The sequence below is a fragment of the Haliotis rufescens genome, unplaced genomic scaffold, assembly GCF_023055435.1.
Source record: "Haliotis rufescens isolate VD_foot unplaced genomic scaffold, xgHalRufe1.0.p SCAF_8, whole genome shotgun sequence".
In the NCBI taxonomy this organism is placed as follows: domain Eukaryota; kingdom Metazoa; phylum Mollusca; class Gastropoda; order Lepetellida; family Haliotidae; genus Haliotis; species Haliotis rufescens.
Window position 1 is genome coordinate 50,992,716 of NW_025964372.1, and position 25,342 is coordinate 51,018,057.

Sequence of the window (25,342 nt, forward strand, 5' to 3'; positions counted from 1 at the left end):
AAAGTAGTTATAGTGGTAGGAGGAGGAATGGAATCAGTTATAGTAACAGTAGCAGTAGGAGTACAAACTGCAGTTACAGTAGCAGTTGACAAGTGGGTAGTTACAACGTTATAATTATACATAAAACACGATGTGAAAATTTCATTCACAAAGACAACTTAGAAACAGCGAAGGAATAACATGCATGTATATATATATATATATATATATATATATATATATATATATATATATATATATATATAGTGCCAAGTTATGTGAAGCCAAGCTTGTTTACAACAACTACCAACCTTTGGGGAACGTCATGAAATAGTATTTTCCAGCCAGTAGGCATGCCATCGATGTATAGAGCTTATGAAAAGAGTTTTTGATAGATAACCTCATTTGCTTAGTCATCGGATCTCGGTACAGAATTATAAGGTTTGTTAAGCGTATCTCTTTACGAAGCAAGAACACTGAAGACGGAAATGATTGTTAGAAGAACAAGGTGATGATAACTATACTGAAATGAAACTGCACCTGTTGTAGGTTCAGTGTCAGATTCAGTAGCAGGTGTAGTAGCAGGTGTAGTAGCAGGTTCAGTGTCAGATTCAGTAGCAGGTGTAGTAGGAGGTTCAGTAGTAGGTTCAGTAGTAGGTGTAGTAGCAGGTTCAGTGTCAGATTCAGTAGCAGGTGTAGTAGGAGGTGCAGTAGCAGGTTCAGTAGTAGGTGTAGTAGCAGGTTCAGTGTCAGATTCAGTAGGAGGTGTAGTAGGAGGTGTAGCAGCGATCCCCAACTCGCAATTACAGGATTCAAAGTCCAAGAGAAACTCCAGAGTTTTGAAGTTTGTTCTTTCATAGAGGTAACGCCGTCCGTGTTCCCACTCCGCTCCCTGGAAGCACGGATGTTCCCTCGCAGCCCTGACAGCAGGCACGCACTCCTTGAGACAGTCGCCCGTAGCAGCACAACTGCCAGTGACGTTGATGATGATAGTGTCGAGTGGGTTTCCAACCGATGGAACATATAAGCCTGCCCAGTCACAGGTGCTGTTGTCAGGCTTGGAGACTGCGTCGGGGGCTGTAGGGGGTGCTGAGGAGGGTGCAACATCTTCACACTCACACGACCGTAACTTCATGAGAAACGTGATGGTGATCTTCATCCTAAACAGTGTATAGATGTTATATTTCCATATATCGCCCTGGAAACATTTGTGCTGCTTTGTTGTCTGAATGGCGTTGTAACATGCCGGCGAACACTTCTCAAACAAGTTGCAAGTGGTGTTCACAAGGACTTGAAGCTGCAATAATTCGGGGTCGGATGAAATCGTCTTCCAAGCACAACCTTCGTACGTGTCCTCAATGCCAAGCATGCATTTAGGAATACTCTTGAAGTTGGTGAGGAATGGTCTGTTGGAGTTCTGTTGAGGGTAGTAGGTGATGAAACTGTAGCACATCTCGTCGGACGTCGCAGAACCGAACATCGTTGTCGTAGACTTCTTGGAGGATGCGAACTCACAATGCGTCCTCAGCTCGTCACCAGGTCGGATCTCAACGGGCTCACTGAATCTGTGCATAAAACATGGACAATCACCAATACTATTTATAACTTTCAACAGTGACTTATAGGTGAGGTGAGGTGAAATTGGGTTTAACGTAACGTCCAAGATTATTGCACTTATATAGCGACGTGCATGTACGTGTATGTGTGTGTGTGGCTGCTTGTACTAGTCCGGACTGATGCCGATTTATAGTGCTAGCTCACTGAGATACCATGCCGCAGTTTAACATGAATACCCAACTCAGACACAGTATACTGACTCCGAGCCGACCAGTCCTTGTTTTAGCCCCTTAATGCCGAGCGCCAGACAGGGTAACAACAAGTACAATCTGTTAATGTCTTTTTGTATGACGCGGCCGGGGATCGAACCCTGGACCTTCCGCTCTCCGGGCGGACGCTCTACCACTAGACCACGGAGGCGGTAGTGACTTAGTGACCACATAGGATCGACACCTTATTTTAGGGTCGGTCGGGTTATCAGAACCACATCATTTTAGACCTGTGTTTTAGAGAGGATTGCTTTTCCTTCTTTTGTTTTTCAACAAATGTCTAAGAATGTTAGCATAAAATCGCCTTGTACCGTACAGGCATTGGAAACAGGCATGAGTTTGGTTCAGCGGTATTCAGTTATACCACGGCTTGTGAGCTCACCGTAGGACAGTCAAACATGCAGTGAACTTTAACCATATAAGTGAACCCCTTGCGCACGGGTATGGGACCAGCGAATCCTGACACAGCAAAGGGAAACAACTTTGGGCATATAGTTGCAGCTCCTTAGATCATTGGACGGCACAGCTACAGAGTATGGGACACCAATCCACCTTGTTTCCTTAATTTGATGCTGCTATATGCAGCAGAGCACGACAGCTGGCTATTTGTAAAATAGGCGATGAAGCTCAAATATGCAGAAATGAATACCCTGCTTGAATTTGTTTGGTTTTATTATTAGACTTCCAAATTTAATATCAAAGCCGTTAAGAAAGATAAAACATTGGACATGAACATTGAAACATTAAATAGTGTCGTGAGGCAACCGTATCAGTGACATCCATTGGTGTCACATTCCAACAAACACATGGTATATTTTATTAACTTTGAAACTAATACGACGTTTACTTAAGATAGCATTTGTTTCAAGCCGTTTTGGCTAACCCAAAGTATGTTTGTTGAAGGTAAAGTTCAAGATAATGCTACGAAAGCCCGAAACAGACATCTTTTAACTACGGCTCTGAGATCAACAGCAGTTAAATGGGCGGTTGCACAGTATACATATGCAGGTTTATTTTGCACAAACATAAAAGACAACCTCATTCGTATTGTGGATAGATCGGATGCCTGTAGCTGAGTAATTTTAGAACATTGTAACAATTCTTGTTACACAGTAATATTCTTTATATAAATCTACTGTGAATAATTTTTTTCCATTTAAATGTTACATTCCGACCTATGTTAAGATGTACTAGGAAATAGAGGTGAATTATTCCAAACTAAAAGAGATTTTTTGACACTTATGAAGACCAGCTTTGGTCTGTCACAAGCCTGACCTTCAAACTTTCAATCCAAATTTTGATTATTTATTATATATTCTCTAAATATTATGTAATCTTAATGGTAGAAATATCCTTTATTGGTCCAAAATTGGTTTTTTTAAAACATATTTTTTAACCCAAACAGTCTTGTCCCAAACGCGGATGTCCCTACTTTTTCCTGCCAACTGTTTTTTTTTAATTAGAAAACAAAAATGTCTCCGTAAGGCTGTCCTGGGGTTACTCCCTCTTTGGGAACAACCCCCAAACACAGAGAGTGAAAAATAGAGACGGCCATGACGTGTCCAACCCCAAGCAATTATGAGCAAGTATAAAAGTAATTGTCCTAGCTGCTACATGGTCAAACCAAGACTAGCCAACAACACAGAGAATGACAAACACAGAAAACAGTCATCCCGTGTCCAAGCTTTAGTCTTTATAATAATAATTCTCCCTACTGTTACATTGTCAAAAATCAAAACAAAAACATATTTATATATATTCTCACTCATAAAATGCATGAAAAAGAAGGGTTAACTAAAAGGGAATTTGAAATAAACAGCCATTGGTGAGCAAAAATTAATTGGTATATTTGGTCTTAACTGTTATGTCTCTACTGTTGCATAACAGTGAGTATATGTGGGACAACAGTCGGGAGACATTATGTACTGTATGGACAACAGGAACAGTGTTTGTGTTTTCATGTTTAATTGAGGATGTTTGTAATGTACATTAATATAGGGGCGGTCGTGGTTAAAGCGTTCGCTCGTCACGCCGAAGACCCGGGTTCGATTCCCGACATGGGTACAATGTGTGAAGCCCATTTCTGGTGTCCCCCGCCGTGATATTGCTGGAATATTGCTAAAAGCGGCGTAAAACCATACTCACTCACTACATTAATATATTGATGAATTGATAGATAGATGGTGAATCCATTTTCTCATTGTTGAAAGGTGATGAAATGTGTCACTCCTTTTGACAGTTCTTTTATTTTATTGCAGTGTAACAGTAGGGACAGACGTGGATGATGGGGTTATATTACTTTAAAAATTTGATATTTGTTTATCGTGAAATTTGAACCTTTAAAGACAAACAACACAAAGGAATAGTCGTCTAAGGCGCCGCGATTCGCTGTGCAGAGTTGCGTCCCTTGGGCACGCCAGAAACCTATGATTGTGGGTTCGAATCCTGGTTCGCCCCGATTATGTTTCTAGGTTTGTCAGCACCATACCCGTGCTCGTGGGTTTCACCGAAGTGGTAAACGTCAGAGACCTGCATCACTTCGGGTTTTCCTCCAACATTTAGCTGACGTTAAACCCAACTAACTAACTCACTCACACTTTTATATCATATCCAGCAGTCCAATTATTTGACATCAGTGTTCACTGTAGTGACTATCTTTTGAAACTTAGTGTGTGTAACAGTGGGGACACATTAATGTAACATTAAGGACAAAATTATTCTAAAATATCACTTGATGTTTCATTCGTTGTTGTAAAGTTTCAAATGTATCTTGTATAAAAGGTATATTGTGTCATATTAATCAAAACGTATATATTTTGATTCAGATATTAACAAGAGTAGGAACTTAACTTCAGATAACAGACAAACAGACAGACAGGTTTATTTGCATTAAAGGCCACGTGACCTAAAGTACAAAACTTTTTACATCATAATTTGAGTTACCACATGAAGATATACAGACTCAAATTAACAAAATTACTTATTAAGCGGAACCGTTCTTAAAAGATGTGTTACTGGGTAAATGGCCATAATACATTCATTAACTTCAGATAATTTGACATGTGTAACAGTAGGGACACCAAAATGGAACAGTTTGGACAAAACAATTATGCTTCATTCGTTGGACTAAAATTTCAAAATGTGTTGTGGTAAATTATTTCATATGATAATCAAAATGTATATATTTTCTCTCAGATATTAACTGTAATTGGAACTTAACTTTAAATCAGAAGGTAGGTATAACTGTAGGGACATTAGTTTGTAGTTTCGTTGTTAAATTTACTTTTAATATTATACATTTGGCATCTAAAGGTTTACAAATAGTTTCGTTACAATGTAAACTAGTTAAATGTATATATATACTGAAAACGTACATGCAGTTCGTTTGTTACATTTAAAACACTATACTTTATCCAGCTGCAGTAAATTTTACTTGTCAATTAATTACTTTCAGAAAAGAGAACAAATTTGAAATATGATTATACTGACACATGTGAAGATAAAATAATATGACCTATGGAGACATGCATATTAGGCTTTAGTGATGGATGTATTAAACACGAATTCTGATTACCCTGCTGATGTAAAACCCAAAGAATATATGAGAACTCAAGAACTCCCAGCGAAGTATCGATGTTGCATGAAGGCACTGTCATTATGACGTCACGCTTTGTTCAGCTGGTTAGTAATGTTAATACAGTTTGACTTTGCCTGTTCTAGACTATTAAGTCACAATTTGTATCACTGATTTTAGGGTTTTAAACGTTAAACAGTAAATACAATTTTGCTTATGTCTTCACAAATTATAAATGTCATGAAAATCAAACTACCTGGGGTTTTGGGTGAATTAGCTTTGCATTTTGCATCCTTTTAACGTAGTTTATAGATTCATGAAAATCCCATTCCTGAAACTTTAATTCCCTTCTTCCTCAATTATCGCCATATATATAAAAAAGATGACATATATATATATATATATATATATATATATATATATATATATATATATATATATATATATATATATATATATATATATATAAACATATATATATATATATATATATAATCTATGGACTTTTGTATTTTTTGTATTTTATATATATATGTTTATCATCCAAAACTGACTCCCACAGGAGATATCGCTTGGATTGCATGGTAAGTGGAAGTTTTCAAAACACCTGAAGAGACGTTGAACAGCGTAAGAGCTTGTGTGGGAAGGGCAGGGCTCTGACACTGGCGGGCGAACCGATGGAGCTCCGCGAAAGGCAAGTAAAATCTCTATGTGTAAGCAATTATTATTCTATATGTAGTTACGCCACATAGAAACAGATGATAGTTGGCACTATATTGAATATAGTCACTGTCCGTCTGACGAATCACTGACCTGCTGACGTAAGATATATTAATGCGCACAATCCAGGAAACCTTGCAATGTTTAGGTATTGTTTGCGAGAGATAAAACAGGTTTATCGAGGACAGAATTTAACAATGAAATTATATGATTAAGAGGTTATGACGTTTCTGTGTTTTGGCTAAATACAATGTTTATTCCTAATACAGGATATTTACCATCCCAAAACACAATCGAGTGATAACCTCTATGCATGCTATATATATAGATATATTGGTATACATCTTAACTTGTACACGCAGCCACATAAACACGCGCGCACGCACACACGCACACACGCACATAGCATACAACGATGTTCTGGACGTTCTCATACCTCTAGTTCTGGACGCGTTTGTTAAGAACTCTCAACATACAAATACAAATGATATTCCTCTAAGACAATGTTTCGTTTGTCCGGATATTTCTCAAACCGAACGAATTCACTGGACACTGTACAAGTTTCACAGTGTGAACTTATTATGAAGATTTTCTAAAAGAGTTAAATTACTATTCACACGTGTGATCACTTACTTGTGGGTCAGTGGGTTGTCATAGTTATATTTACGGTCACGTGCAAGATCTCGGACTTTGACGCCATTCCTGTAGAGCTCCAGAGATTGGGAAACACCTGTCGAGTGACAAATTATCACATGAGTAAGTATGTTTACGGGGCTTTAAACAGTATATTATATTTACTGTTGGAGGACAGCAAGAAGTGGGGCAGGTCATAACACGTTTACCACTTTGATCAAATCAATATGGACTACATTGCTGAAATATTGTAGATGCAACGTTATTGTTCTTAACGTTCTCTGTATCCCACCCTCATCCCCTACATTACACTACATTACTGAATATTCTCACCGATATTCCCACCCTCAACCCCCTAACTCTACATTACTGAATATTCTCACCGATATTCCCACCCTCAACCCCCTAACTCTACATTACTGAATATTCTATCCGATATTCCAACCCTCATCCTCCAATACTACATTGCTGAATATTCCCACCCTCATCCCCTAACTCTACATTGCTGAATATTCCAACCCTCAGACCCTAAGACAACATTGCTGAATATTCTCACCGATATTCCCACCCTCATCCCCCTAACACTACATTGCTGAATATTCTCACCGATATTCCCACCCTCATCCCCCTAACACTACATTGCTGAATATTCTCACCGATATTCCCACCCTCGTCCCCTAATACTACATTGCTGAATATTCTCACCGATATTCCCACCCTCATCCCCCTAACACTACATTGCTGAATATTCTCACCGATATTCCTACCCTCATCCCCCTAACTCTACATTGCTGAATATTCTCACCGATATTCCTACCCTCATCCCCCTAACTCTACATTGCTGAATATTCTCACCGATATTCCTACCCTCATCCCCCTAACTCTACATTGCTGAATATTCTATCCGATATTCCTACCCTCATCCCCCTAACTCTACATTGCTGAATATTCTATCCGATATTCCTACCCTCATCCCCCTAACTCTACATTGCTGAATATTCCCACCCTCATCCCCTAACTCTACATTGCTGAATATTCCCACCCTCAGACCCTAAGACTACATTGCTGAATATTCTCACCGATATTCCCACCCTCAACCCCCTAACACTACATTACTGAATATTCTCACCGATATTCCCACCCTCAACCCCTAACACTTCATTACTGAATATTCTCACCGATATTCCCACCCTCAACCCCTAACACTACTTTGCTGAATATTCTCACCGATATTCCCATCCTTGTCCCCTAACACTACATTACTGAATATTCTCACCGATATTCCCACCCTCGTCCCCTAACACTACATTACTGAATATTCTCACCGATATTCCCACCCTCAGCCCCTAACACTACATTACTGAATATTCTCACCGATATTCCCACCCTCAGCCCCTAATACTACATTGCTGAATATTCTCACCGATATTCCCACCCTCATCCCATAACACTACATTACTGAATATTCTCACCGAAATTCCCACCCTCGTCCCCTAACTCTACATTTCTGAATATTCCCACCCTCAGACCCTAACACTACATTGCTGAATATTCTCACCGATATTCCCACCCTCATCCCCTAAGAAAACTTTGCTGAATATTCTCACCGATATTCCCACCCTCGTCCCCTAACACTACATTACTGAATATTCTCACCGATATTCCCACCCTCAACCCGTAACACTACATTACTGAATATTCTATCCGATATTCCCACCCTCAACCCCTAACACTACATTACTGAATATTCTCACCGATATTCCCACCCTCAACCCCTAACACTACTTTGCTGAATATTCTCACCGATATTCCCATCCTCGTCCCCTAACACTACATTACTGAATATTCTCACTGATATTCCCACTCTCAACCCCTAACACTACATTACTGAATATTCTCACCGATATTCCCACCCTCAACCCCTAACACTACTTTGCTGAATATTCTCACCGATATTCCCATCCTCGTCCCCTAAAACTACATTACTGAATATTCTCACTGATATTCCCACCCTCAACCCCTAACACTACATTACTGAACATTCTCACCGATATTCCCACCCTCAACCCCTTGCACTACTTTGCTGAATATTCTATCCGATATTCCCACCCTCAAACCCTAACACTACATTACTGAATATTCTCTCCGATATTCCCACCCTCAACCCCTAACACTTCATTACTGAATATTCTCACCGATATTCCCACCCTCAACCCCTAACACTACTTTGCTGAATATTCTCACCGATATTCCCATCCTCGTCCCCTAACACTATATTACTGAATATTCTCACTGATATTCCCACCCTCGTCCCATAACACTACATTACTGAATATTCTCACCGATATTCCCATCCTCGTCCCCTAACACTATATTACTGAATATTCTCACCGATATTCCCACCCTCGTCCCATGACACTACATTGCTGTATATTCCCACTCTCATCCCCTGACTCTACATTTCTGAATATTCCCACCCTCAGACCCTAAGACTACATTGCTGAATATTCTCACCGATATTCCCACCCTCATCCCCTAAGACTACTTTGCTGAATATTCTCGCCGATATTTCACCCTCATCCCCTAGCACTACATTGCTGAATATTCTAACCGATATTCCCACCCTCAACCCCCTTACACTACATTCCTGAATATCCTAACCGATATTCCCATCCTCGTCCCCTAACACTACATTGCTGAATATTCCCACTCTCGTCCCCTAACACTACAATGCTGAATATTCTCACCGATATTCCCACCCTCATCCCCTAACACTACATTGCTGAATATTCTCACCGATATTCCCACCCTCATCCCCTAAGACTACTTTGCTGAATATTCTCACCGATATTCCCACCCTCATCCCCTAAGACAACTTTGCTGAATATTCTCACCGATATTCCCACCCTCGTCCCCTAACACTACATTACTGAATATTCTCACCGATATTCCCACCCTCAACCCCTAACACTACATTACTGAATATTCTATCCGATATTCCCACCCTCAACCCCTAACACTACATTACTGAATATTCTCACCGATATTCCCACCCTCAACCCCTAACACTACTTTGCTGAATATTCTCACCGATATTCCCATCCTCGTCCCCTAACACTACATTACTGAATATTCTCACTGATATTCCCACCCTCAACCCCTAACACTACATTACTGAACATTCTCACCGATATTCCCACCCTCGTCCCCTAACACTACATTACTGAATATTCTCACCGATATTCCCACCCTCAACCCCTAACACTACTTTGCTGAATATTCTCACCGATATTCCCACCCTCGTCCCCTAACACTACATTACTGAATATTCTCACCGATATTCCCACCCTCGTCCCTTAACACTACATTACTGAATATTCTCACCGATATTCCCACCCTCAACCCCTAACACTACATTACTGAATATTCTCACCGATATTCCCACCCTCAACCCCTAACACTACTTTGCTGAATATTCTCACCGATATTCCCATCCTTGTCCCCTAACACTACATTACTGAATATTCTCACTGATATTCCCACCCTCAACCCCTAACACTACATTACTGAACATTCTCACCGATATTCCCACCCTCGTCCCCTAACACTACATTACTGAATATTCTCACCGATATTCCCACCCTCAACCCCTAACACTACTTTGCTGAATATTCTCACCGATATTCCCACCCTCGTCCCCTCACACTACATTACTGAATATTCTCACTGATATTCCCACCCTCGTCCCCTAACACTACATTACTGAATATTCTCACCGATATTCCCACCCTCAACCCCTAACACTACATTACTGAATATTCTCACCGATATTCCCACCCTCAACCCCTAACACTACTTTGCTGAATATTCTCACCGATATTCCCATCCTCGTCCCCTAACACTTCATTACTGAATATTCTCACCGATATTCCCACCCTCAACCCCTAACACTACTTTGCTGAATATTCTCACCGATATTCCCATCCTCGTCCCCTAACACTATATTACTGAATATTCTCACTGATATTCCCACCCTCGTCCCATAACACTACATTACTGAATATTCTCACCGATATTCCCACCCTCGTCCCATAACACTACATTGCTGTATATTCCCACTCTCATCCCCTGACTCTACATTTCTGAATATTCCCACCCTCAGACCCTAAGACTACATTGCTGAATATTCTCACCGATATTCCCACCCTCATCCCCTAAGACTACTTTGCTGAATATTCTCGCCGATATTTCACCCTCATCCCCTAGCACTACATTGCTGAATATTCTAACCGATATTCCCACCCTCAACCCCCTTACACTACATTCCTGAATATCCTAACCGATATTCCCATCCTCGTCCCCTAACACTACATTGCTGAATATTCCCACTCTCGTCCCCTAACACTACAATGCTGAATATTCTCACCGATATTCCCACCCTCATCCCCTAACACTACATTGCTGAATATTTCCACCCTCATCCCCTAACACTACATTACTGAATATTCCCACCCTCATCCCCTAAGACTACTTTGCTGAATATTCTCGCCGATATTCCCACTCTCGTCCCCTAACATTACATTGCTGAATATTCCCACTCTCGTCCCCTAACACTACATTGCTGAATATTCTCACCGATATTCCCACCCTCATCCCCTAACACTACATTACTGAATATTCCCACTCTCGTCCCCTAACACTACATTGCTGAATATTCTCACCGATATTCCCACCCTCATCCCCTAACACTACATTGCTGAATATCCCTACCCTCACCCCCTAACACTACATTGCTGAATATCCCTACCCTCACCCCCTAACACTACATTGCTGAATATCCCTACCCTCACCCCCTAACACTACATTGCTGAATATCCCTACACTCACCCCCTAACACTACATTGCTGAATATTCTCACCGATATCCCTACCCTCACCCCCTAACACTACATTGCTGAATATCCCTACCCTCACCCCCTAACACTACATTGCTGAATATCCCTACCCTCACCCCCTAACACTACATTGCTGAATATCCCTACCCTCACCCCCTAACACTACATTGCTGAATATCCCTACCCTCACCCCCTAACACTACATTGCTGAATATCCCTACCCTCACCCCCTAACACTACATTGCTGAATATCCCTACCCTCACCCCCTAACACTACATTGCTGAATATCCCTACCCTCACCCCCTAACACTACATTGCTGAATATCCCTACCCTCACCCCCTAACACTACATTGCTGAATATCCCTACCCTCAGCCCCTAACACTACATTGCTGAATATCCCTACCCTCACCCCCTAACACTACATTGCTGAATATCCCTACCCTCACCCCCTAACACTACATTGCTGAATATCCCTACCCTCACCCCCTAACACTACATTGCTGAATATCCCTACCCTCACCCCCTAACACTACATTGCTGAATATCCCTACCCTCACCCCCTAACACTACATTGCTGAATATCCCTACCCTCACCCCCTAACACTACATTGCTGAATATCCCTACCCTCACCCCCTAACACTACATGGCTGAATATCCCTACCCTCACCCCCTAACACTACATGGCTGAATATCCCTACCCTCACCCCCTAACACTACATTGCTGAATATCCCTACCCTCAACCCCTAACACTACATTGGTGAATATTCTCACCGATATCCCTACCCTCACCCCCTAACACTACATTGCTGAATATCCCTACCCTCACCCCCTAACACTACATTGCTGAATATCCCTACCCTCACCCCCTAACACTACATTGCTGAATATCCCTACCCTCACCCCCTAACACTACATTGCTGAATATCCCTACCCTCACCCCCTAACACTACATTGCTGAATATCCCTACCCTCACCCCTAACACTACATTGCTGAATATCCCCACCCTCAACCCCTAACACTACATTGCTGAATATCCCTACCCTCACCCCCTAACACTACATTGCTGAATATCCCTACCCTCACCCCCTAACACTACATTGCTGAATATCCCTACCCTCAACCCCTAACACTACATTGCTGAATATCCCTACCCTCACCCCCTAACACTACATTGCTGAATATCCCCACCCTCACCCCCTAACACTACATTGCTGAACATCCCCACCCTCACCCCCTAACACTACATTGCTGAATATCCCTACCCTCACCCCCTAACACTACATTGCTGAATATCCCTACCCTCACCCCCTAACACTACATTGCTGAATATCCCTACCCTCAACCCCTAACACTACATTGCTGAATATCCCTACCCTCACCCCCTAACACTACATTGCTGAATATCCCTACCCTCACCCCCTAACACTACATTGCTGAATATCCCTACCCTCACCCCCTAACACTACATTGCTGAATATCCCCACCCTCACCCCCTAACACTACATTGCTGAATATCCCCACCCTCACCCCCTAACACTACATTGCTGAATATCCCTACCCTCACCCCCTAACACTACATTGCTGAATATCCCTACCCTCACCCCCTAACACTACATTGCTGAATATCCCTACCCTCACCCCCTAACACTACATTGCTGAATATCCCTACCCTCACCCCCTAACACTACATTGCTGAATATCCCTACCCTCACCCCCTAACACTACATTGCTGAATATCCCTACCCTCACCCCCTAACACTACATTGCTGAATATCCCTACCCTCACCCCCTAACACTACATTGCTGAATATCCCTACCCTCACCCCTAACACTACATTGCTGAATATCCCTACCCTCACCCCCTAACACTACATTGCTGAATATCCCTACCCTCACCCCCTAACACTACATGGCTGAATATCCCTACCCTCACCCCCTAACACTACATGGCTGAATATCCCTACCCTCACCCCCTAACACTACATGGCTGAATATCCCTACCCTCACCCCCTAACACTACATTGCTGAATATCCCTACCCTCACCCCCTAACACTACATGGCTGAATATCCCTACCCTCACCCCCTAACACTACATGGCTGAATATCCCTACCCTCACCCCCTAACACTACATTGCTGAATATCCCTACCCTCACCCCCTAACACTACATTGCTGAATATCCCTACCCTCACCCCCTAACACTACATGGCTGAATATCCCTACCCTCACCCCCTAACACTACATGGCTGAATATCCCTACCCTCACCCCGTGACTCTGCTGACTGACATGAACATATGGTACAGATAAAAACAGTTGTTAAATTATCTTAATAAGAATTAAATAACAAGGCGCCCAGAGATTCTCTTCAAACATTATAGATTTGCATGGGCTGTATTTGATATATTTGTGTCAGGGTCTGTGAGACAGACTAGGAAAATGTGAAAGGCCTTATTGTCATTATTATAACAGAAAATGTTGAATACTGCACATACCTAGGTAATGCATGTGGTTAGCAGCTTCTGTTACATATATTGGCCCTGTGAAGGAACGGTTGGTACATGCGCCGGGGGTTCTGGCCATGGTTTTCACACTAGGCTCTCCAGGTGGGATCAGTAGGCTCTCTTGACCAGTTATCAGGATACCTGCATCATAAGCTCGCAGGACCAGGGTGAAGTAGATCGTCATTCCTGATTGGTCGAAATAGTCACTTCTCTTTTCGGGATTGTTCCAGTGCAACTGTGATAAGAGTGAATAGGTTAGAAAGGATTACCATTGACACGGCTCCGTGCTACCTACACAAGGGCAGGCAATGGCCGATTCCATGTAGGCTGCGATTGGATGACACTGAACATAGCATTCATTGGTTCTCGGTGTCGAATGTAAACAAATAGCGGACTAAGTGAAGCTTATTCGTGAGGTAAAATTGCTCTTGCCAAAATTAACATAAGCAAATCAGTTTGTTGTATTTTATCGGCAAAATCAAACTCAATTTCGTAAGTAAGGACCTTACGCATGCGCATCTATAACCGGATATGTCCAAAAGCGCTTGGGTCAAAATATTTGTATACTTTTTGTATCTGGCATGAAATTGTTTGGGTACATTGTATATGTATTACTTCTGCGAAGACATGTGATCAATTATTATTGGAAAACGTTGAAACTGAAGTGATTGTAGCGGGTTTCATCATGGTTGTAAACGTCTTACACCCGCATCACTTCCGGCTTTACTCCCACGTAGAACTAACACGCCGCGATAAATCTTTTGTTCAAAGCGGCGTCATTCCAGCTTACGCACTGACACAATTAAGGTATATAGATATCAGAAGGTCATCCCTTTGTCAGATGACAGTGTCTGCAACTTACCTGAACAGCTAACTTCTTGAAGCCGTGTACCCCCATCCGGAATCCCCCGACTCGTGGATGCAATCACCAGCGTTGCCCAATATCCAGAGGCTCACGAGGGCCCGACAGCTCCCACCAGGAAGCATGCCGCAAACAAAGGGGGCAAGGGATTCATCTTCATCTGAAAGAGGAGTAGAAGGTCAAACCTCCTTCATCCAGAACCACCTCCATGGTCTAGTGGACAGAGTGTCCGGAGACAGGTCGGTGGTTTGATCCCCTGGTCGCGTCATACCAAAAGATATATCTGTATATCAGTTTCAGACATACATGTACATGTAGTACTTTCACTGTCTCATGACAGCTCTTCAGCGTAATTGACTATGATATATGAATGGCGTTATATATATTTATATTAACGAGCTTCCCTTCGTATCCCCTTTATATACATCGTGGAATGATTTTGCCTCTCCCGAGCTTAAGCAGGGGACAAAGAAAACTGATTCCATGTGGGACCATAATTTATTACCCATCGCTTTCAAAGTTTTGATAACGCCCAACAAACATCAGATTGCGTTCTCCGCATAAGAAGAGATATTCGTAGTAATACAAGTGTTTGGTAAACCAAATGTCGACCGTATAACACATTTAAGAAAATCCTTGCACGCAGAAAAAAAATACCATGGATTAAGGTTTTGAAATAACGACATTAACGTTTAGGAGTACAATTACTGTTTTCTCAACATTTACTTTTCATATGTATAAGTTTATACACTTAAAAGTATTTTTTAAATACTTCTAGGATTTTAACACTTTGAAATTCAATCGACACAGTTCAGTCGATATGAAACGAGCGGGTCATCGTGGAGCCGACATGTTTGAATAAGCATAAACAGGGACAAGACAAGATAACAACAGCAACATTCAAGAAACAGTGTTTCAACAACATTGCTATTTATGCCTGTTTTTCATCCGAAGCCGAATCGCTCATACGTGAACTATGTCAACGTTTGACTTGGGCCGAACACGTTGTGAGGTCATTGCGAAAATGAGCGTCACCCGAATCAATGCTAATTTTAAAAACATCACCATGGATCGGACCAGAAAACACAGTGCCAACAACTTAGAAATAGTTTTCATTCCAACTGTGCTTGACTCAGAGTGTTGTTTGCACGTGACTTAGGTCCAGGTCAAGGACGGAAGTGCGCATGTACGTGCCGAGGATACCACAGGCATGGCGCGTGACACGAGGATCTGGCTAATTCCTTGTGTCCTGGCACTCCCACAACGTGCAGGTGCGATGTTGTCGCTGAGTGTTTGACGCATGATATAACGCGCACTATGGTTGGTGAGACATACGTCTGTCAACGGACAAGTTCGCATGATGGGCCTTGTTTTTCATGATACCTCCAAGTTTATATTTTCTCGCCGTTTGAAACCTGAGCCTCGCAACACCGGGGATCCCTCGGCGTGCGAAGTCAAACAGAAGGAGTGTTCAGAAGAGGAGAAAGTCGTTGGACGCAAGATTTTGTACTTCTTGGTGCGTCCAGTGGGACATCGGTCGGATCATACATCGCTGGCAGCCAACACAGACACGGGACGGGAACATGTGGTACAAATCAAAACAGGGGATTGCATCGGACATAAATTTGATCCCTGATGTGTCAAATCTGGAAATATCCTCCACGTGCCTACTATAAAACGTTTTGATAGCTCTACTGGGACCTTGACTCTTGTGAGTGAGTTTTGAGTGAGTTTGGTTTTACGCCGCTTTTAGCAATATTCCAGCAATATCACGGCGGGGGACACCAGAAATCGGCTTCACACATTGTACCCATGTCGGGATTCGAACCCGGGTCTTCGGCGTGACGAGCGAACGCTTTAACCACTAGGCTGCCCGACCGCCCCCTTGACTCTTGTAACCCTGATTATCCCTGTAACAACTTCTGAACAACGGTCGTTGACTCCACTTGACATTGTAGAAAGTGTATGCCCGATTAACTTCAAAAGGTGTGAAACGTGGACACAACAGCCTGGAGCTGCTGGACTCTTGCTTGACATGAAGGCAAGGTTGGTTGGTTGTTTTACGCCGCACTCAGCAATATTTCAGCTATATGACGGCGGTCTGTAAATAATCAAGTCTGGACCAGACAATCCAGTGACTGATATCATGAGCATCGATCCACGCAATTGGGATCGATGACATGTATCAACCAAGTCAGCGAGCCTGACCACCCGATTCCGTAAGTCGCCTTTTACGACAAGCATAGTGGCCTTTTACGGCAAGCATGGGTTGCTGAAGACCTATTCTTCCCCGGTATCTCGACATGAAGGGAAAGTTGACGGTTGGACAGTTGAAGTCATCCCTATTGGCATGCAGTCTTGTAGAGAAGTTGTTGTCACTCTGAATCTGTAAACATAGATCTAAATATGACACAGATGAGACGGTTTTGCTTGTGTCTTTTACGCCTGGTTCGGGTGGGTTGATCAGTGGAGGGGGATTGACTATTTGACCTGTTTTTGAACGAAAACTGCTAAGTTGAACATCGTTACATTTTCAGACCCGGGTGCCCGTAGTAGGCGAGATGCATCGTGTGATATTTGGTCCTGTAGACTAAAAGAGATGACTGAACGATTGTCTGTCATAGACCATTTATCTTACAGCAGCTGTTCGACACTTCAAAATGTGACTAACGTTTGAATGCGAAGGTGGTCGATGGTATATGACAAGCACGAATGCAGTTTTCGGTTTTTACATACTCCAATATCGAACTATTTTAACATCGAATTTGCGCATAAGTATCCTATTGTCGCGATTGCAGCGGCACATGAATAGACAATGTACAACGGATCAGTCACGTGTTCCGGTTGAATACCTACCACTCACACGCAATGTGATCCTTCACAAAATGTGTCGGCCATATCTGTCGATTATCAAGGCAAGGATAATAATCAAAGAATAATTGCCTATCTCTCCGACCGACCATTTAATATGCATAGGGGGCCGCTGGGATTTTATCAAAAAAGTAATTTGTCACTGAAAATTCCTAAGAATAATAATCGCCTTCAACCCAAATTACATTGTTGCGAGGTGTTTTTCGAAATTCCGGCTCATAGATTTAAATTAAAAAATCTGGTTTTGCAGCTGAAGCTGAAAAAATATCTTATCTCGATGCAAACTCCCTGTCCCCACCCAGAATATCAAATGGTCGGTCCCTACAACCATACTGCCTCGAATCTCACACATATGTTTGAAACCAGTTAGCTCAATTGGGTTTCTTATCCACAGGTGTGTGAGGAATGAATTAGTTATCTATCAATGAAAATGGTTTAAATCCGTCAATATCTATCACCTTTACTAAAAGCAGCCATCTTTATAGCATCACGTGACGTTTGATCTCGATAATCACCAGTCGAGAACCCAACCTATGTTTTATGATTTAAAGCAAACTGAATTGCTTAGGAACTGATTGATAACTGTCTCCCGGAAGCCAATCTAATCCATGACGTCATAAGCAATGGCCGATTTGGCTGACAGTTGAACTTGGCCTCTTATTTAATTCAATTCAAGAGACCGCCTCCGTGGTCTAGGGGTAGAGCGTCCGCCCGTAGAGCGGAAAGTCCGGGGTTCGATTCCCGGCCGCGTCATACCAAAAGACGTTAAAAGATGGTACTTGTTGTTACCCTGTCTGGCGCTCGGCATTAAGGGGCTAAAACAAGGACAAGCACTATAAATCGGCATCAGTCCGGACTAGTACAAGCAGCCACACACACGTGCATGCACGTCGCTGTATAAGTGCAATAATCTTAGACGTGACGTTAAATCCAATTTCACCTCACCTTATTCAAGGGCCTCTGTTCAAATTTACGTCCAACTTTATGTTCAAGCTAGAGTTGGGAATCCTAATTAAGGAGTCGAAGGCAATATATGACTCCATGTCGTTTGATAGGCTGGCCAAGTATGTTCGCGTTTATAAACATAAGACTACTCTTTGCTGATTGGCTGATAACAGAGTGGGCGGGGTTTGCGTTACATTACTGCGCTGAACAATATCACTGATCACATATCGTTGTCTTCGTTTTCGGGGTAAGGTTAAATAAGCAGTCTAAGTTATTATTGTTTACTTATTTAGTCATAAGAATTGTCTACAATATGTGTTGTGCGTTCATGGATGCAGTAACGTATACCATGATGTGCGCACTCTCCGTCCATTCGCTACAGAGACTATAAAGGAATGCAAATGAATACGATTTAAATAACTTCTCTCGAAATTTTTATATATTGTGAGTGAATGAGTTGTATTTAACGCTGCTTTTAACAGTATTCCAATTATATCGCGGTTTTATATATTATTTAAGTTTGAATGTTTATTGCACGATATACAGGTATTGGGCAAATATTTAAAAGTGTGTGTATTGTAGTATCAGTTTCATGGCCCTTACATTGAAGTATTCATCATCAACACGTATTATTCATAATAACTCACATCAACGATGTCAAGATGATGATGATGATGATGATGATGATGATGACTCAGGGACGATGATGTCAACGATGTCGGTGATGATAATGATATCGATAATTCTGACGCGATAATGAAGGTGAATGTCTCTATGATTATGATGATGTTGAAGATGACAATGATATTGAAGATGACACTGATGATGAAGATGATGATAGAGACAACGACGAGACGATGACGTATTGATGATGCTACTTTATGTGGGACGTGTGCTGTGTGAACGGGAGCCCTGCGTGCGACATATCGGCCGGGTAATTACAGGTGATAACGACCCCCGGAAATTGCAAGGATAAAATCTAGAATTACCAGCAGCAGGACCATGTGACAGCTGTGAAAGGTGGGCGTGGACTGTGAACAGCTACACACTCACAGACTATGTGGGAAGTTGAAGGGAAGCGGTCATAATCGGCATATCAGCGCAGGTGAATATACTTTTACAATTTTAGTTGTTTTACTCGAGAGATGTAAATCATTGACTGAATATATCGCCAGCGTTCAACACATGCATATCGTTGTAATATAACTGTATATATGTTGCCGTCATGTTAATATGACAATGAGTAGTATTATGGATAACAACTTCTTTGTTATACATATACAACGTTTCAGAGTTACTTCTTACCCATTCATCAGATGGATGAGGGCATTGTAATATACAGTGTCAAATTATCTACCTTTATATATTAATGATGCAGATAAACAGGGATATCGTTAGTGTCAGTTCGGATTGATCAAATATTTATATACAGTCACTACCGCTGTTGTCGCCAGGTTCGCCAGGTGTGTGTGTGTGTGTGTGTGTGTGTGTGTGTGTGTGTGTGTTTTGTTTTGTTTTGTTTGGTTATTTTGTTGGTTTGGTTTTGGAGGGGGGGGGGGGGGGGGGGGCAAAAAACTTAGAGAAAGGGGAACAAAATGAACAAGTTACTTTGAGACGGAAAAAATTTCAGATACAGCGAGCAGCATTGACATATAATATGTATAGGTACATGTAACTTCGAGACATCATTTCAGATATAGCGAGTAGCATGGATAGATAATATAAACAGGTAACTTCGAGATAGGGATATCATTTGAGATATAGCGAGTAGCATGGATAGATGATATAAACAGGTAACTTCGAGACAGGACAGCATTTGAGATATAGTGATCAGCATGGATAGATAATATAAACAGGTAACTTCGAGACAGGGACATCATTTGAGATATAGCGAGTAGCATGGATAGATAATATAAACAGGTAACTTCGAGACAGGGACATCATTTCAGATATGGTGAGTAGCATGGATAGATGATATAAACAGGTAACTTCGAGATAGGGATATCATTTGAGATATAGCGAGTAGCATGGATGGATGATATAAACAGGTAACTTCGAGACAGGGACATCATTTGAGATATAGCGATCAGCATGGATATATAATATAAACAGGTAACTTCGAGACAGGGACATCATTTGAGATATAGCGAGTAGCATGGATAGATAATATAAACAGGTAACTTCGAGATAGGGATATCATTTGAGATATAGCGAGTAGCATGGATAGATAATATAAACAGGTAACTTCGAGACAGGGACATCATTTGAGATATAGCGAGTAGCATGGATAGATAATATAAACAGGTAACTTCGAGACAGGGACATCATTTGAGATATAGCGAGTAGCATGGATAGATAATATAAACAGGTAACTTCGAGACAGGGACATCATTGAGATATAGTGAGTAGCATGGATAGATGATATAAACAGGTAACTTCGAGATAGGGATATCATTTGAGATATAGTGAGTAGCATGGATAGATAATATAAACAGGTAACTTCGAGACAGGGACATCATTTGAGATATTGTGAGTAGCATTGTGAGATAATATAAACAGGTAACTTCGAGATAGGGATATCATTTGAGATATAGCGAGTAGCATGGATAGATAATATAAACAGGTAACTTCGAGACAGGGACATCATTTGAGATATAGCGAGTAGCATGGATAGATAATATAAACAGGTAACTTCGAGACAGGGACATCATTTGAGATATAGCGAGTAGCATGGATAGATAATATAAACAGGTAACTTCGAGACAGGGACATCATTGAGATATAGTGAGTAGCATGGATAGATGATATAAACAGGTAACTTCGAGATAGGGATATCATTTGAGATATAGTGAGTAGCATGGATAGATAATATAAACAGGTAACTTCGAGACAGGGACATCATTTGAGATATTGTGAGTAGCATTGTGAGATAATATAAACAGGTAACTTCGAGACAGGGACATCATTTCAGATAAAGCGAGTAGCATGGATAGATAATATAAACAGGTAACTTCGGGACAGGGACATCATTTCAGATAAAGCGAGTAGCATGGATATATATGTACAGGTAACTTAAAGACAAGTACTTCAGTCGGTTAATATAGTCATGTCGTCGGCGCAGGTTGTCAGTCAGCCTGATACAAGGGAGGGGAACACTACCGTCGCGGAGCGGAAATAGAACTGGATGACCATCGCAGCCTGGCAAAAGTTTCAACATTGATCAATACTGATCACAGGAAGTGCTGTGTAATCCAAGACGGAACAACGCAAATCACCCTGGATTCACGAATGCTCAAAGCAACCCTTTTAAATCTGAAAATGATGACTACCCATTGCAAGTCGGTCAACGTCAATTCTATGTTGTGTAAATTAAGACTTTGCAACGTCAATTCTGTGCTCATGTAAATTAAGACTACCCAATGCAAGTTAGTCAACGTCAATTCTATGTTCATGTAAATTAAGACTGGGCAACGTCAATTCTGTGCTCATGTAAATTAAGACTACCCAATGCAAGTTAGTCAACGTCAATTCTATGTTCATGTAAATTAAGACTGGGCAATGTCAATTCTATGCTCATGTAAATTAAGACTTTGCAACGTCAATTCTGTGCTCATGTAAATTAAGACTACCCAATGCAAGTTAGTCAAGGTCAATTCTATGTTCATGTAAATTAAGACTGGGCAATGTCAATTCTGTGTTCATGTAAATTAAGACTGGGCAATGTCAATTCTATGTTCATGTAAATTAAGACTGGGCAAGGTCAATTCTGTGTTCATGTAAATTAAGACTACCCAATGCAATTTGGTCAGCTCAAACCCTGTTTAAATCGACTTCTCAACCCAAAGCCTATTTATGTCAAGACTTTAAACGAAAGCCCGGTTTATATCAAGATTGGTCAAAGCTTTCCAAGGCTGATCAACACGAATCCCGCTGAAACGTAACGCGACACAATGACAGCTGTTCGTTGCCTGTTCCTCTGCACGCGCAGGGTGCCCCGCCCCCTGGCGGCAATGGCGGCGGTGGGGATGATAACACTAACAGTATACTGTTGTACAACAGGCAAGTATGGTTATCTGTGTGTTATCTGTGTGTTATCTGTGTGTTATCTGTGTGTAACAATAGGCAGTTATCAGTGTAACAAGGGACGTCAGTCTGACTAGCGGACAAGCGTAAGTGCTGTAGTGCATCGCGTTAATATTTGTTCATCATTCCTAAAAATCATCATCATCAGCCTCGTCCACCAGCTGTGACAACATGGTGAAAGATATATACTCACGATGACAAATTGTGCGCTTAGTAGAATGGCCACGTGATACCTGTTTGGCTACACCCTCTGACATATTGCCAATACCGTCACCGACACAATTTTTAAACAGATTAAAATATGTTACTGCAAACTGGGCGTTCGTTACAGCGTCACGGCGGAAATGTTCAGCCATGTAGGAATCTGATCCGGGTTTTGATACATGAGCCGGTATTAAAAAATCGAATAATCATAGTTGTCCTGAGTAATTGATCTGGGGCTTTTATGAAATGAAAAATGATACTATCGAATTATTTTTTCTTGTGAAAGAAAACACGGACACACGTCCAACCCGAGGTTCCCGAGGATATACGTTTTTAGTAAACTTTCACAAAGCGAACGTAACGCTACGTCTGTAGTAGTTTAAGTCTGTGTTAAAGTAATAATAATTATGATAAGTGCAAGTAGATGCTCATAGCGCTACACTATTATTTCCCCGGTCAATGGATCAGTGTGCACTCGATTTTAATTCTCAGCTCCCTGGGGAGTATACAACCCAAGCTGCCTGTGAGGCGCTAGAAGGTTAACAGCCTCATTACCATCTCATCCTACCGGGTACCCACTCACTGCTGGGTGAACAGAGGCACATTTCGAACAAAGTCACTTGCCTAAGGAGACGCCACATGTGGTACATGTGCTTCAGTGTGGGGCAGGGCCTAAGCCCTAGACCTAGAAACTTTCAGGAGTCAAGCTCCTTGACGTGGTCAACCATCCAACTACTCATCATTCTGATCTGGATGTGTGATAAAGAATAATAATACATGCAATGGAAACTCTAACGCCGGTTTATCATATCTGTAGCACTAAGATATTTTAACAAGCGTATAATAGCTGTACATAGACGACTATCTCTCCTATATTTGTACTCAGACTTACACAGTGAGTGTGTGAGTGAGTATTCTGGTAGAAATAACGGACAATAATGTCTTATATGTTTTTCATTTCATCATCTACCAGGCCACAAAGTCCATCGGAAGTCAACTAGTGATGATGTAGCCAGAACGTCACAGGTAATCAGTTCGATAAATGTTACGGGTTTCAGACTTCCCTTGGTTATAAACTATGACCAGCGCATTTTTTAATTAGTGTGTACATATATCCCCCGCTGATCATGCTCAGATGTGTACATGTTTCCCATGGTGATCATGCACAGATATGTACATGTCTTCAAAGGTGATCATGCTCAGATGTGTACATGTCTTCAAAGGTGATCATGCTCAGATGTGTACATGTCTTCAAAGGTGATCATGCTCAGATGTGTACATGTTTCCCAAGGTGATCATGCCCAGATGTGTACATGTCTTCAAAGGTGATCATGCTCAGATGTGTACATGTCTTCAAAGGTGATCATGCTCAGATGTGTACATGTCTTCAAAGGTGATCATGCTCAGATGTGTACATGTTTCCCAAGGTGATCATGCCCAGATGCGTACATGTCTTCAAAGGTGATCATGGCCAGATGTGTACATGTCTTCAAAGGTGATCATGCCCAGATGCGTACATGTCTTCAAAGGTGATCATGCTCAGATGTGTACATGTCTTCAAAGGTGATCATGCTCAGATGTGTACATGTCTTCAAAGGTGATCATGCTCAGATGTGTACATGTCTTCAAAGGTGATCATGCTCAGATGTGTACATGTCTTCAAAGGTGATCATGCTCAGATGTGTACATGTCTTCAAAGGTGATCATGCTCAGATGTGTACATGTCTTCAAAGGTGATCATGCTCAGATGTGTACATGTTTCCCAAGGTGATCATGCCCAGATGCGTACATGTCTTCAAAGGTGATCATGGCCAGATGTGTACATGTCTTCAAAGGTGATCATGCCCAGATGCGTACATGTCTTCAAAGGTGATCATGCTCAGATGTGTACATGTCTTCAAAGGTGATCATGCTCAGATGTGTACATGTCTTCAAAGGTGATCATGCTCAGATGTGTACATGTGTCCCAAGGTGATCATGCCCAGATGTGTACATGTCTTCAAAGGTGATCATGCTCAGATGTGTACATGTCTTCAAAGGTGATCATGCTCAGATGTGTACATGTCTTCAAAGGTGATCATGCTCAGATGAGTACATGTTTCCCAAGGTGATCATGCCCAGATGTGTACATGTCTTCAAAGGTGATCATTCCCAGATGTGTACATGTCTTCAAAGGTGATCATGCTCAGATGTGTACATGTTTCCCAAGGTGATCATGCCCAGTTGTGTACATGTTTCCCAAG

General features: G+C 41.7%; 2 protein-coding genes across 2 annotated transcripts in view; one reads left to right on the forward strand and one right to left on the reverse strand.

Annotated features, from left to right (window-relative positions):
• Positions 1-439: 439 nt before the first annotated feature.
• On the reverse strand, positions 440-15,116 carry LOC125377055. The gene is made up of 4 exons (XM_048389865.1): positions 14,997-15,116; positions 14,126-14,369; positions 6,733-6,829; positions 440-1,544 (listed from the first exon to the last, which is right to left on the reverse strand). The coding sequence occupies exons 1-4, from the start codon at positions 15,030-15,032 to the stop codon at positions 440-442; spliced, it is 1,482 nt and encodes a 493-aa protein (XP_048245822.1). The 5' UTR covers positions 15,033-15,116.
• A 4,755-nt stretch (positions 15,117-19,871) lies between these two features.
• LOC125376860 (carbohydrate sulfotransferase 11-like) overlaps positions 19,872-25,342 on the forward strand; it is an 8,222-nt gene continuing 2,751 nt past the window's right edge. The window contains exons 1-4 of the mRNA XM_048389195.1: positions 19,872-19,917; positions 21,934-22,284; positions 22,461-22,871; positions 24,073-24,125. Coding sequence (XP_048245152.1) covers positions 22,763-22,871; positions 24,073-24,125 — 162 coding nt within the window. The 5' untranslated portion in view covers positions 19,872-19,917; positions 21,934-22,284; positions 22,461-22,762. The remainder of the gene's footprint in view (positions 19,918-21,933; positions 22,285-22,460; positions 22,872-24,072; positions 24,126-25,342) is intronic.

Bases quoted from the DNA above. Each gene is read 5' to 3' on its own strand.
- LOC125377055 (XM_048389865.1), bottom strand. From the start codon at position 15,032: ATGGGGGTACACGGCTTCAAGAAGTTAGCTGTTCAG. The intron at 14,370-14,996 runs GTAAGTTGCAGA...CTCTTATCACAG, and splicing joins TCAAGAAGTTAGCTGTTCAG to TTGCACTGGAACAATCCCGA. The intron at 6,830-14,125 runs GTATGTGCAGTA...GTCACTCGACAG, and splicing joins TAACCACATGCATTACCTAG to GTGTTTCCCAATCTCTGGAG.